The sequence below is a fragment of the Neolamprologus multifasciatus genome, chromosome 1 (genome assembly GCF_963576455.1).
Source record: "Neolamprologus multifasciatus chromosome 1, fNeoMul1.2, whole genome shotgun sequence".
NCBI classification, from domain to species: Eukaryota; Metazoa; Chordata; class Actinopteri; order Cichliformes; family Cichlidae; genus Neolamprologus; species Neolamprologus multifasciatus.
Window position 1 is genome coordinate 27,499,609 of NC_140439.1, and position 14,328 is coordinate 27,513,936.

General features: G+C 37.2%; 1 protein-coding gene across 1 annotated transcript in view; it reads left to right on the forward strand.

The window, feature by feature from the left end:
• Nucleotides 1–14,328, forward strand: part of LOC146525899 (transmembrane protein 266-like) — a 50,956-nt gene that overhangs the window by 22,105 nt on the left and 14,523 nt on the right. The window contains exons 4-6 of the mRNA XM_085151171.1: nt 10,204–10,358; nt 11,750–11,823; nt 12,969–13,025. Of these exons, the coding sequence (XP_085007297.1) occupies nt 10,204–10,358; nt 11,750–11,823; nt 12,969–13,025 (286 nt within the window). The remainder of the gene's footprint in view (nt 1–10,203; nt 10,359–11,749; nt 11,824–12,968; nt 13,026–14,328) is intronic.

Sequence of the window (14,328 nt, forward strand, 5' to 3'; positions counted from 1 at the left end):
TGAGTCTTTCCTCAGCACTCCCACGGGACTCAGGGGGGAAGCTGAACACCAGTTGCCCTTGTTCGTTGTGTTTTGCACTACTCACGGTAAACTTAAGCCTCTAGCTGCTGCAGGTTCAGCGTAATCTAAAATCTTTCTTGTAGCCTACGCATAACATCAATGTGATGTCTTTTAGCATCAAGCTTAAAGGCTTTTTTGATCTGTAATTATGCAGCTCTGGGAAGTATGGCATAAAATGCATCTATAACCATATAAAAGTAGTATGGTGGCATTCTCAGTATGACTCAGGCTCAGATTCAAAGATGTGTAATGAGTGAAAATATGAAATAAAATGTAAAGCCCTGGTTCCTAGCAATAATAATTTAATATAATTTAATATAAACGACACAAGTTAAGACTTTTGAATGTAAAATTAAATTAAGAAACAGCTGCTGCTGGCAGTTCTAAAAAAAACTGCAGTCTCCGGCTTTGTAGTTGCTTTGTGCTTCTTATAGGTCTTTCTTTGTAGGTTGGCTTCACTTTGTAACAACGAATGATATCAGACCTTTGATGCAGAGGTTGTGTCCCTGGCTTCTATTAGAGTTGCACAGTCATTACTAAAAATCTGTAAAGTATTGCATATTATTTGTTACTTTTAAAAACATGTAATACTTTATGTTACTTGAGAACTCTGTGGAGAAAGTAATGTGCTTCACTACACATTACATTAGCTTTGCATTGCTCCACAACACTGAAAGATGGCCTCTGATTCACTGTAAGAAAATTAACACCTGTACTGGTATAAAATATTACAAATCCTTATCCTAATAAGAACACACACAATATTTATTTTAGTCTGTAAATTTGTAAATTTTCAGGTTTGCTTTTGTGTACACTGGCTGTAATTTGATCACCATTTAGACAGTAGTCATTTAAGCTTGAATCCTTTTGCCTCTACCGGCGCTGTGCAAATAAGTGAACGATTAGTATAAATAATTTGCTTGTCTGGCGATGTTGTTTATGTAAGAAGGTAAATGCGGTACTAAAAATGCAGTCGCTATATTTACTTTTAGATTGCAAAAGTCAAAGAAAAAAAAAGGAGTCAGTGCTTTTCTGGTGTTTTGGGGCTTACCTTCTCATTGCTGATGTGTTGTGATGAATGGCGCACAGGCATTGGTAATGGGGAAACTTTCAAATGTAAAATTAATTACCTGCAATCTGACAGCATCGGGAAAACTCAGCATGTATTTTATGCTTAGCTGGTACGCCTTCTTTTCCAGGCTTGCCTGCTGTCAAGCTCTGTCTGTTTGTATGCTTCCTATCTGGTTCACCATTTTTATTAGCTGGGACTAAATTTGTCATTGGCGGGTAGAGACTTTGCTTAAGGGATGCACATAATCATTACTTCAGAATAAGGCTTTTATCCCTTGTCTTCTTTTTAGTTAAAATCAAATTATGTAATTCTAGCAGTGCCTTTTCACAGTATGCTTTATCACACTCTGTAGCGGTTTCTGGTTTGGTACTAACGAATTGTGCTTTTGTCTTACACTTGTAGAGTTTCCTCCAATTGTTTTAATGATATACTGTACACCATGCTAAGATATATCAAGTTTTTTGATACTTTTTTTGATTTTTTGAACTGCCAAAAGATGCAATTTGCAAGTTGTCTGTTATATGTAGACACAACAATGGCTCATCCTTTGTGTCAGGTGTTCCAAATATTTATTGGAAAAGGTCAGGTACGAGGACTGGAATGAGTAAAAAAAAGCAGTTGAAGTCCAAAGAAAAATGTTTAAAGAGCTGGAAAAGCATGAAAACTACCATAAAAAAATAAATTACAAGAAAATCTGGCTCCTCTGAATAAAAATATAAAAGAATGAGTGGCTCAAGACTTCTGCACAGTATTGCAAATGTGCCTTTTACTTGCTTTCCAGCCTTTGGTGGCAAATTTTATGCAATGCTTCTTTAAATTAATTAATTCTAACCAGGATTCTGCATTGTTGCAGTAGCTGTTACTTGACATTATGATAAAAAAAAAAAACTACAGAAATGAACTACAGTCTTCTTGTATGAACTGGCAAATTTAGTAAAATAAATATAGTATTTTTCAAATGCTAAATTAAACCACCTGCATCAGACATTTGTATTGGCACATGCACCTATGTGGACCTCAGGGCAGCAGCACATGTGCATGAAAATGGCTCAGGATGATAAACATTAAGCAAAGAAACAAACAAGACAATAAATGCTAAATTAAATGATCACAGCAGCAGTTTTTGTTCTCTGTCTCTGTATGGGTATAAATGTGTTTGTTCCACCGGGGTCACATTTCTAGCATAGCACTGCAATATAAATAAGTGTTGAGATGATCTCACTTAACTTCTAAATTCACACTCACACTTCTCTTCCCAGGATTAGCTGTCATCGCTATTTTCAAAGCTCCTCGGGCACCTAGCCAATAATAGAACTCAAGTCAAAGAATTTTTTTTTTTTTAGTAGTTTTGGCTAAAAATAAAAATTACAGCAGGTTTTGCCCCAATTCATTACATCAGATATCACTAATGCATTGCCAAGATTCAGCTGAATTTATTACATCGTGGAAATGCAGTCCAGTCCATCAGGTCACTATAATGTGACACCAACATTAGCTGTAAACTAGTTTGAACAATTGACATTAACTTGGCTCTCATCCCATGTTTAAATCCAATAATTATGGATCAAACCAATAAAAAAGGAGAATTTGTTCTATTATTATTAATTATTAATTTAAGTCTTCACATCTCCTAAATAATAATTTTAGATATTTATACATCCTTAAAGAAATTAACAACGGTTCATCAATCAAGCCTCGTCTTTCCTTAAGCACAATAAAAAGTCTTGAGTTTATTGTGTTGCCATTGCTGATAATCTGCCAATATGGCAGAATAAAAGGAAGGATAAAATAAGGAGACACAGAAGTATAGCACTTGAACTCTAATATGTACAAAGAGTAAACGTTTAAGAAGCATCTCAGCAGTGGAGTACTTTATCTGATGAGACCATCAGGTGCTGTTAGTCTGACAGTCCCAGTATTTGGTGGCTCACTCGACATGCTCGTATTGATCACTTTGCCTGATTTAATCTCCCTCCTCTATTTCCCTGTCGAGCTCCTCTCCGTCTCACCAGTAGAGGGGAACACTGACAGCTATATCAACCTGCTAAACGTGCACTGGCATCAGAAGGGATGCAGAGCCAAGGGAAGGAGCGCAAGGAATAGCGAGATAATAGCAGACATAAAAGCAGAAGTGTAGAGAGACAGAAATGCAGAAAGACCTTTGTGCTTGTGTTCAAATAGTCTGTCGTGCAAGTTGACAAAAAATTACAAAGGCACTATAACTGTTATTTGGTAAATCAATATTAGGTTGTGAAAAAGCCAAAGCCAGTCTGAAAACAACCGGTTTGAGGGGTGACCTTGTCCACTAAATGTGCTTGTCTGCTACTGATTTGGGCCAGGTGGTTCTGTCAGACTGTCAGGGCCGACGGGGTCAGAGAAACAACATTTGCCACTGTTCTGTTGCTTTAATAAGACTCATTAATATACTGCATGTGTCACCAGCAGCGTCTGACTGCGTCCCCTCTGGGCTGGGCTAGTTTTGGCATGACATGAAGTTAAGGACACACACAGTCGCTGAATTCAGCCTATTTGTCATACATATCAAGGATGAGTCTTCAAACCGCCTGTGAACTCTCACCTCTTATTTATCTGTGTTGTGTTTTATCGACTTGCGTGGTCCTTTATCCTGTATATAGCAGGTGGATGTTATTGATTTTGGACAGATTTATTGCTTTGTTGACTCATTTTAATATCCTCAGATAATAGATTCGATCTTGAATATCTTTTGAGGCACTATAGACACATGAGTTTACAGGGACTATTTAGGGCTTGTGTGTGTGGAATTGTGCATATATACTAAACTATAATAAATGACCTATTAATTTCACCTGGTTGGGTAAATCTTCTCATGTTTATTGCACATATGTGCATGATTTATCCTTGTCTTCGAGTTTGAGATATAATATGACTGTCCAGTGCCTCTTAATGGCCCATGGGAGTAATACATTTTATCTTGCTCCATGAGCAAGTTTAGATTTGTGCTTAATGATTCAGTTTTAGCCCGCTATCCATCAGAAAAGGAGCTAGCCTCTCATTTAACTCTTCCATGAGCCTCAATGTATGCCTAGTTCTTTTTGATGTTCCTTTATATTTCCCTTGATTTCTTATTTGAAGAAACTCAAATCCGTCAATTTTGCTAGCTTGGTTCCCCTCTGACTACACAATGTGTTGTTTGCCAGCTTACTGGAGATCAGCACAAGCAGTTTTCTTAAACGATGATAATGACTTCATTAGAAGGCAGTATTTGTAAAGGTGACTTGGTCATTTATTATGAGCATCAATTTTTAAAATATAATAATCATACTGTAAAAAATATATATATTTAGTAACTTATTTGTGCAGAAAAACATTGAAACACTGTATGTGTATATACCAAAAGTTATCTTTCAGCACTGATCCCTTGATGAGCATTAATAGATGTAACTGTTTAAAATGGCTTAAGTTGCTAAAATTTGTTTCAGCATATCTAATTTGTCTGTTTCACAGAGCATTTGACAGCGGTGTTACTAGGGTCTGTCAGGACCATGTGCCTCCCTCCAACCAGGGGGTCCATGTTACTGTAAATTTAATAATGTTAATAATGTTAGGTATCCTCCACTGTCATTGCAAACTTTGCACTGTACCCTGCTGTAGTTTAAAGTTTATTAGTCCTTGGTGCACCTCCACTGGCCTGGGACCCCAAGCATTTATTGGCCATGTGTGGTGGCGGCTGGAATAGAGGACAGGGTCTCTATAAAAATTGTATAAAATTGTATAATATACATGGCAAGATTGGAAAATTTTATTTTTAAGAAAAAATATGCCAATTTATGAGGCAGGCTTTCTATGGTATCTAAAAGTGATCACCACTGCCATGGAGGGATATCCAGTAAAATTTACCAAGATGTGGACCTTGCCTTTAAAAATTGCTTTTAATACTCTTCTTTGTAATTGGCTTGACTTTGGCATAATTGCTGTGATCCATTAAAGCTTGAGAAGACTGTACCCTTTAAAACTGTTGTGAGGATAATATTTCATTTTTCTGCACTTCATTTTACTACTCCCCCTCAAAGAATTTTATAGTACTCATAATGTTTTTCTTATTATTATTTTTACCCCCTTGCAGAGGTTTGATGAAGCATGAAATCATTTGATGCACTTTTATGGACCATCAGGTCATATGGTAAAAGTTTCACGTTCGGAAATCGAGTTTGTTTCCACCAGAGACATGTCTGGATTGACTTGAAGGCATGGAGTAGTTTTTCAAACTATGGCTTACGATGGTGACTTTCACAGACCAGAAACCAGAAACCAGAACCCCCCCCCCCCCCCCCATACACACAAGCATCTACTATTTACCTATTTAATAAGATAAATTGGATCACTGAAAAAGATCAGTTGTTCATCACGATTTTAGAAAAAGTATATTGAAATATTGACAACAAAAACATCTGTTGTAGTGTGTGACATGGTTAATTGTCAGTATGTACGGGTGGATTAAAATATGAATGAAAAACAAACGTGGAGTGTTGGCAAAGCAGCTTGCTAAACTTATTACACTTAGAGATTCTCATAGATGCTAATCTGACCCTACACTTGGTCACCTTGCCTGTTTATTAGACTGGACATAATCAGAGGTACCATCCCCTCGCCATTCATTGTCACTGTCCTTACTAATGTACTAAATGAGTTAAATTGAATCTTGTATACATCATACAAGTTGGCCAAGGTGGTTAGCAGGGCAAAGCTGTTACAATCATCTGTTACAAAGATAAATCACTGAAACTTGTTAACTAGCAATGCTATGCTAGCTGTGTTTCTACAAAAAGTGCAGATCGTAACTGATCTCACAGCACTGAGAGCAGACCCAGCGACAGCTTGCCTTGCATGTGCAGAAAAAAAGCCTCTTACGTTAATGTTGTTAATGATATAACAACATTATATCATTGTCATTGTCAAAGGAAGACGGACACACACTCAAAACAGAGAGTGCTGCAGTCTCTTACAAGATTAAAATAAGCACAGCTTTCAGCCAATAACTGACTTCAGCCACAAGACGGCAGTAATGTAGTGGCTGGATGCACATGTTGACAGGTGAGGAGCTTTATGACAGCACTGTCTGAGATGAAAGGAGAGAGACTGCTTTACTTTGGTATATTTTCATTTATTTCTGTTTTTAGATTTGACAAGGCCTTGGTTATCCTTTCAAAACTATACCTTACTTGCATTACTTGAGTTGACAAGAATCTATTGTACTTAGAATTATTTAATAATTACTTTAAATGAAACAAGTTTGGATAAATTCAGCTTCAGCAAATCATGGTAAAGAAGTTGCATAACGATACAGTCATGTGAAAGGAAAGTTTCGTGTAAACTATATATACCCTTGCTGCTGCTGTTGGACCAGGTGTGTGTTAACACAATGCCACAATTTTCAGTAAATATCCCAGCAAATTCACCTCAAGGCCAGAATACCCAGAGGGACTGCAAAAAACCCATACAAACAAGAGATACATCTCTGACTCATAAAAGAAGAGGGGCTTTTTAAAAAAAATTTAATTGCAAAATCTGCTGCAGATTTATTGTCATTGTTTATTTTGTTTCATTGCTTATTTATATATATTTTTTCTTAATTTTTTTAACAAATATAGTGGTGAAAAGTAAGATCGACCTTCAAACTTTAAAATAATAGTTGCTTTGCATTGTATACACCTAACATGAGCAGCAGTGCACAGGTTGCATTGCATGGAAGAAACTAACACACAAGGATGTTTGGAGATAAGGCTTTGGAGATAATAATTATTTGCTACAAGAGCAAGTTCTGTTTGTCTGTTTTGGTCTTAACTGCAAACAGACCAAGTAAAAAACAGTTCTGTCAACTGAGCTTTCTCTGTCAGTGTCTTTAGCTCAGTTTCATTATGTTACTTTAGGTTTAACACTTTTTGGGAAGCCTTTTTTGTTCTTATTGTAGTGTACTTAATTGCTATTACATTCACTTCTCTTGTATTTTGTTCAGTTCAATTCCTATTTATACAGCGCCAAATTACAACAACCGTCACCTCAAGGCGCTTTATACTGTAAGGTAGACCCTACAATAATAATAATAATAATATAATAATAAGACTTCTGGAACAACTTACTTAGGACAGATGAGCCCAAAGTGAAAATATTTGATATATATATAAGGCACAGTGTCATGTTTGGCAAAAACCAAACACAGCATATCAGCTCATACACCTTATACTAGTTGTCAAGCACGGTGGTGCAGGGGTGGTAATGTGAAATTTGAGGCCATTTGTCCACCAGTTGAAGGTTGGCCAAAGTTAGGTCGTGTAACAGGACAATAATCCCAAACACAGCAGTAAAGCTACAGCAGAATGGCTGAAAGAGAAAAGAATCAAAGTGTTGAAATGGGCCAGTCAAAATCCAGAACTCAGCATGATCGAAATGCTGTAATAGGGCCTTAAGAGAACTGTACATAAATGAATGTCCACCAGCCTCAATGAACTGAAGCAACGTTGTAAAGAAGAGCGAGCAGAAATTCCTCCATAACAATGTAAGAAATGTATAAATTCATGTAGAAAATGATTGCTAACTAACGGTGGTGCTACAGGATATTGAATAATGAAATGTACTTGTCTGTTCACATGTCTGCACACAATTTTTTAAAACTTTCTTTCTCATGTAACTGCATATTTAGCCATGGTAAGTAACAAGGATCAAATCAGTTACACGGGATAAGTGAAATCAACTGTGGGTCCCTGATTGAGTTTGGTCAAGACTGCACAAAAATTTTCTTTAGATAATTTGCTCAGCGTGTCAGATTATGATGTATATTTATGCAAAATCTGCAAAAGCTTAATCAGTTTGTCAATTTCCTATTTTGTACCTACATTGTGATTTGAGCTCTCTAACTCTGAGAAACTTTTATGGCCTTGGATGTGTTAACACTAACTCCAAAACAACTGAAAGCACATGTATTAAAAATATGCATCACAAATGCATCAATATTTTCTTATCGCAGGATGCCCAGGTGTTCTGGCATATAGGCTGATACACATAATGGCATCATACCTGGCATCCACAGAGTCTCTGCAAGACTGGTGGTGCAGATTTTACACCATCTGGAGCTCGCGCACTTGTGCCACCCCACCCAGTGCCAAGAAGATGATTGCTATCAGCATGATTATGCCTTTATTACATTAGCCGTGCATTGTTTACAGACTTGTGGCTCTACCCATGCCAGGCTGTAAGGAATACTTTTATGTGAGAAAGCAGTGGGAGGGTGGAGTGATCAGTTCGACAGCTGCTAAAAACATTTTCCTCATTGCTACGTAAACGTGCCACTGCGGGACGAAATTATAAAGAGGGGCCCTCTGAAAATTCTTTTGTTAGGATTTCCTTCTTAAGGGATATTCTTGATTTAACTGTGAATAATAATTTTGCAGGTTCTGTTTCAACACTTGCACTTGATTGGATAACCAAAAAGATGTGTGAATTGAGTATATAGTATACACTATATACTTGCCTCAAAGATTTCTGGTAGTAGATGATAAAAATGGACTTTTATGCTTCAAGTACTCCTAGAGTTAATTAATATCATCCCTTCTAACACAGCATTTAAAATAAATAATTTCAAGGATAGACAGAAATTCCTCCAACATTTTAAAACAGGGAAAGTGGAGAGTTTAGATATGACTTATGTGATGAATATAGCAAATTCATTTTGAAGCTATGGTGAAAATGGAGCCATTTTGCCCCCGTTGCAGCTCATATTAGTGGCATGCCAAGGAATGAAGACATGATCAGAGGAGGGAAATGCTCTGCCAATGTCTGCCTCTTCTATGCCAGAGCATGGGGAGAAGGGAAAGGTGGTGGGCAGAGCCAACTTTCCATACCAGCTGGAGAGCTGGTGAAAGGCATTGTTTCTCTCAGCTCCTGTCAGCCCTTGTAGTAGCTGATCTGTATGACCATCCCACTATTTCAAAATAGAATTAGGCTATCTCGCCAGACACACTAGTGGCCTAAATGCTGATTTCTTACAGTGAAAATAAAGCTTAGTCTGAAACGTATTGAAATGTTAATCTGTCATTTTATCTTAAACATAAACCAGTCTGTCTGATTTTAAATTATATGACAGACTATCATTTTCTATACAGTAACATTGATGTTTTATTTAAACCTGTATGCCGTAGCCAAAGAAATAGGCCACAGGCACTGGGTTATTAAAATTAATTACATTTTTTCCCTTCATTCCACACCACATTTAACTTATGTCCCAAGCTAAACATGTGAAATCATTCCTTCTTAGCAGCATCCTCTACAGTGACTCCCTTCATTCCCATATAAAAAGGAGGCCATCAGTATTCCACTCACACTGCTGATGGTCAGAACACTAGTTCACAGAGCTTCACTGTCTTTTTCTCTGTCAATGCTCCCTCTGAGTACACTTTTCTTTGGCCATCACTACCAAACTTTGGCCAGATTTAAACAGACATCACCTTTCATAAGTGTAAACTACCACCCTCTGTTGGCCATGTCGGGGAGTTCAGCTGTTCATATTCATATACCTACTGAAATATTATTACTGCAATCAGTCACAGAGAGTTCTGCAGTGAGAAATGCAATTCTAAATGGTATACTTATGTTGTGAAACATGATATGTACACATATCAGTACTTTATTTTGTGCTATTTTTTTTTAACATAAATTTTCATTTCTACCTTGTACATTAAACAGTTAAAGTAGATAAAAGGATAAATCTACACAGTCAAAAAGTCAGTAGGTTTGGTTCCTGGTTTAGCTCAGCGCATTGAGCGGGTGCCCATATGGCTGAGAGCGGCTGGCCTGGGTTCGAGACCGATCTGTGGCCTTTTGCCTCTTGTCTTCCCCCTTTTCTCTCTGACCCCGCTTTCCTGTCGTTTCTTCACTGAATCTAACAATAAAGCTAAAAAAAAGGCAGTGGTTTTTATTAAGGGTTAGGTTGTGGTTTTACAAGCTTCTGACTCTGCTTTGGTATTTAAATTAAAATCGTAAATGCTGGTTGAAATTTACGTTTCATTAAAACATTCCCCCCTTCTTTGTCCCTTTAGGTCCAACTGGCTGAAGCCGTGCTGTGGGCGTCGAGTGGCCCTGTGGCAGGTCTGTCTGCTCAGTGCTGGCTTCAATTGCATCCTGGTGGCCTGCGTTATCCTGGTGGTGCTTTTCCTGTCTTTGGAGCTGCTCATAGACACCAAACTCTTACAATGTAAACAGTGTGCTTTTATTTGTTCCGTTTTAGCCGGTACTATTATGTAAGGAAAAATCTGCTGAGCATGCATATTCTTATCCATTAATACACAGTGTGACGTTCATAAAACACTTGGGAGGCATATAGTAGCAGCTCCACTGGAGCAGTGGGGAGTTAAACAGTTTAGTGTCCTCGAGAATTAAACACTGATGCTGTGTCTGCACTGTGCCCTACCTTCTGCCAGGATCACATTAAGGAAATATAGTTTCAGAAATATATAAGGTGTGCCATTATTTTTATTATTGCTTACACTGGACTTTCTCTATACATCAACCTGGGCAGTCATCGCTGCTTTGCAGCCTGAATTTCTTTAAAGGGAACCCTGTTAAGGTCAAGCAGAAGTATAAGTAATGTAAACAATGTATTTAAAGAAGCTGAAACTATCTTCACTTTACTGAGCTTCAAAAGAAAAGGGCTTCTTCCATATTACTATAAACAGTTATGATATTATAATAGGAGTTATTTTTCTACAGAATAAGTACCTGTACCAGATACTTGATATTTGTACTTATATTGAATTTTTGCTTGTTGTATCTGTGCTTTTGATCAAATAAAGCCTCTCAATATATCTTCCAATAATGCCATTATGAAAATACATGCTGCTGTTTACAAAGACCTAATTTTCCATTAAAATAAATGCATATGACTTAGATTGTGTTTACAGTCATGGTCACATATTGTAGAGTTTACAGTTACACAATCAATATGTGCAACTCTGAAATCTGGCTCATATACTATTTCAACTCAGTATGTATAGTAATTTATTTAAAAAAAAAAAAACCAAAAACAACAAAAATAACCCCTGTAAAGATCCATTACATTTATTGTAGGTGCCATTGAAACTATTAGTAATTTTCTGTTGAACTTGTTGTGATAATGTCCATATTTAACTATATTTTATGTGCATTTTCACCGTTTGTGTAGTCCTACTACACAAACAACTTGTGGAGCTGGACAATAAATGGTTATGATGGAGAGTGATGGATAGAGGTGATAATGAACCAAGATTCTTGTCAGTGGCAGCAGGCAGCCATCCTCATCGATTACTGGCCAGCATCCAGCTCTGTTGATACTCGAGTCTCGCTGTGGGGACTGCAGGACTCTAGTCACTTTAGATCTATTGTAATCTAGTTCTCAAGTCCACTACCTGCCCCACAAGAGAAATAGCAGATAGGCAATGAGATGGGATTGGGAAAGAGAGTGCAGAAACATATTAGTAGTATAGGAAGTGGGTATGCTGGTAGCACAGTGAGTTAATGGATGGACATGATTACACCAATTAGTTTTCTTACACTGTGCACCTTAAGGACAGTGCAAATAAACATTTATTCTGTTTCCTCTCTAAATAGTTTCCAATGCGTTCCAATTTGCCAGCATTATCCACTGGATCAGCCTTATCATTCTGTCACTCTTCTTCTCAGAGGTAAGATCTGTATATTATTCTCAATTACGTCACATTTTGGTTCCATCATTAACATAATCTCTTTTACTTTCCGAAATCTTTGCTCTTGGGCCAATGTAATAATCACAGAACGTTTCAATTGCAAAGATTCACTAAAATCTCACTTTTCTTGTTGATTTGCAATTAAATTAAACCAGCTAAACTATGTAACACCTCCACATCTGCAAACCAGGTTCAAACCTAAGGGAACTAGAGTAGGTAGTTGCTACCATTTATATTCCAATATTGTCTAGTCTTGATTAAGCTATAGCTTAAAAATGCTACCTGGAAGCAGAATCAGAATTAAATTTAAGCCATTGTTTGATAAAGTAATGTCTTTTCATTACTTTGTGATTATGAAAATAACATAAAGAGGAGAATATGGCCTAGAGGCCTCCACTCCAGTGCAAACCAATTACCCTGACAGCCTCAGCCCCAATGCCCTAACCCAAACTTTAATTACCGGTGAGCCAGCATGAGCAATAATTAAAGCTGAGCTTACAGAGCAGTGGGGATGGGGTTACAGTGATGTGATCCATGCACACAGGGCACCCACTGGCATCACAGAAGAAGAGGCGCATCAGCCAGTCCCCCTGCACCAATCAGAAAACATAATTCTTACATGTGGGCGGAGCAGCTGCTCGTCTCACCTGATACCAGCATTATTGTCTAACATGTGCTCCAGATGATGGATTAGCAGGACCACCTCTAGCTAATTAGAGTGTAAATCAATGTCCCTGCTTAACAGTGTACTGCAGCCAGCCACATTTTCCAGAGCACAAGTAGAATTTGATACATGTGTATGTGTTTTCACAAATTTCATGCCATATTTCCATCAACAGAAATAATTATGCAATAACAGATTTACCACAGAGTATTATCAGTGGAAGGTATCATGTAGAAGTGCAGTAACTAAATACCTCCACTGAGATGTTTAATGTAAATGTAATTTATATATTTATTTTTGGATACTTTTCTATTAAGAAGAAAATACTTTCTTTCCCATATATTAAAAAAATTAGCAATTTTTGGATGTAAACATGACTTAAAGGAGTCTTTCACACCTATCAGCATGCTCCCTCAATTATTCATTTCAAAATATCCCTTTATCTCTCTGTGTGCCTCAGACTGTCTTCAGAATTGTTGTTCTTGGGATCTGGGACTACATAGAAAACAAAGTTGAGGTTAGTACTGCTATACCGGCAAATCTTCATGTCAGATTTTAGTATATTATGTTTAATTCAGTTTAATCTGAATATTTTTTGTAATGTTTTCTATTTTTATTATTTTTAATTTAGCCTCCTGTTCTTGCATGGTATGCCCATACTGACCTTTCCCACTTAAACACACTTATTGACCTTCTTGATGAAGGTTGATGGAAAGATTGTATAAATAATAACATCAAGGTAAACATGACATTTCTACATGCTAAAAACTCACTAGCTGGAGGTTAACAGAAACACTGGAAACATTTGAAAATAGCTGGTTGTGCCCGAGGTAAGAAAACTATACCAACCATACAAAAATAAATGAGATATAAAACGGTTGTTAGTAGCCCTGACTCATGCTTATGTGACAACTTTTGAACCTTTTGACAGGGCCAAAGCCTGCTATCTGTTTTCACCAGTAGTGCTAAGCTGTGTCAGCCAGTTTCTGGTAGCCAGATGAGAAGTACGATCAGAACGTTAAATTAAATACATTAAAAAAGGAAAAAAGATAGCGGGTGGTTATTCTCTTTAATGCAATCTTCTTGTGGAGCAATGCGTCATTTGCGACAGATCAAAATATAGCATCCTTTGCTATTACTAATCTCTCACTGGATGCCCTATTCCAGTTATTTGCTGTTGTGTGTTTGCAGCTGCTGGTATTCCTGCATTAAAATCGATAACCTTTAACTCAATTTAAATTTTTGGGGAAAAAAAGGAGTCACAGGGAGTTGGTTTTAGTGAATAAAGTGGGTGATATACAATGATTGTGTTGGTGTGTCCCAAAAAATTGGGTGCCCTTTATTGCGATCTTACTGAACTTAATGTTGGCAGTATGACACTGGAGGAGGATTTCATTGGGCACAATTCCATTACTTTTGAAGAAAATGAAGTGCACATTTCTGGCTGGGTTGGGACTTGAAATCTGCAGCTTCCACATTACACTGAAGGTAGTTTGTTGGAGCCACAGTTTCCTTTCTGTTTGTTTGTTGAGGTCCATGGTAAAAATGCAAGTGCACTGAAAGTAGTTAGAAGTGACTTACGGGGAGCGATCTAAAAGTAGTCGAGAGTCGTAAGAGGTCGCTTTAAGGCATGGTATTTTTATTTTTGTTTGTGATCGCATCTGTTCATGTTAACTAAACCTCAGCTAGAATTCAATTAGGTAAATACTGTAAGGACTTTACCAAAATGTTAAAATATTCCTCTGAAGCAAAAAACTACATACATCCATGAATAAAATCCACATATAAGTATTATATTTGAGTCTCGCTAAATCAAGACC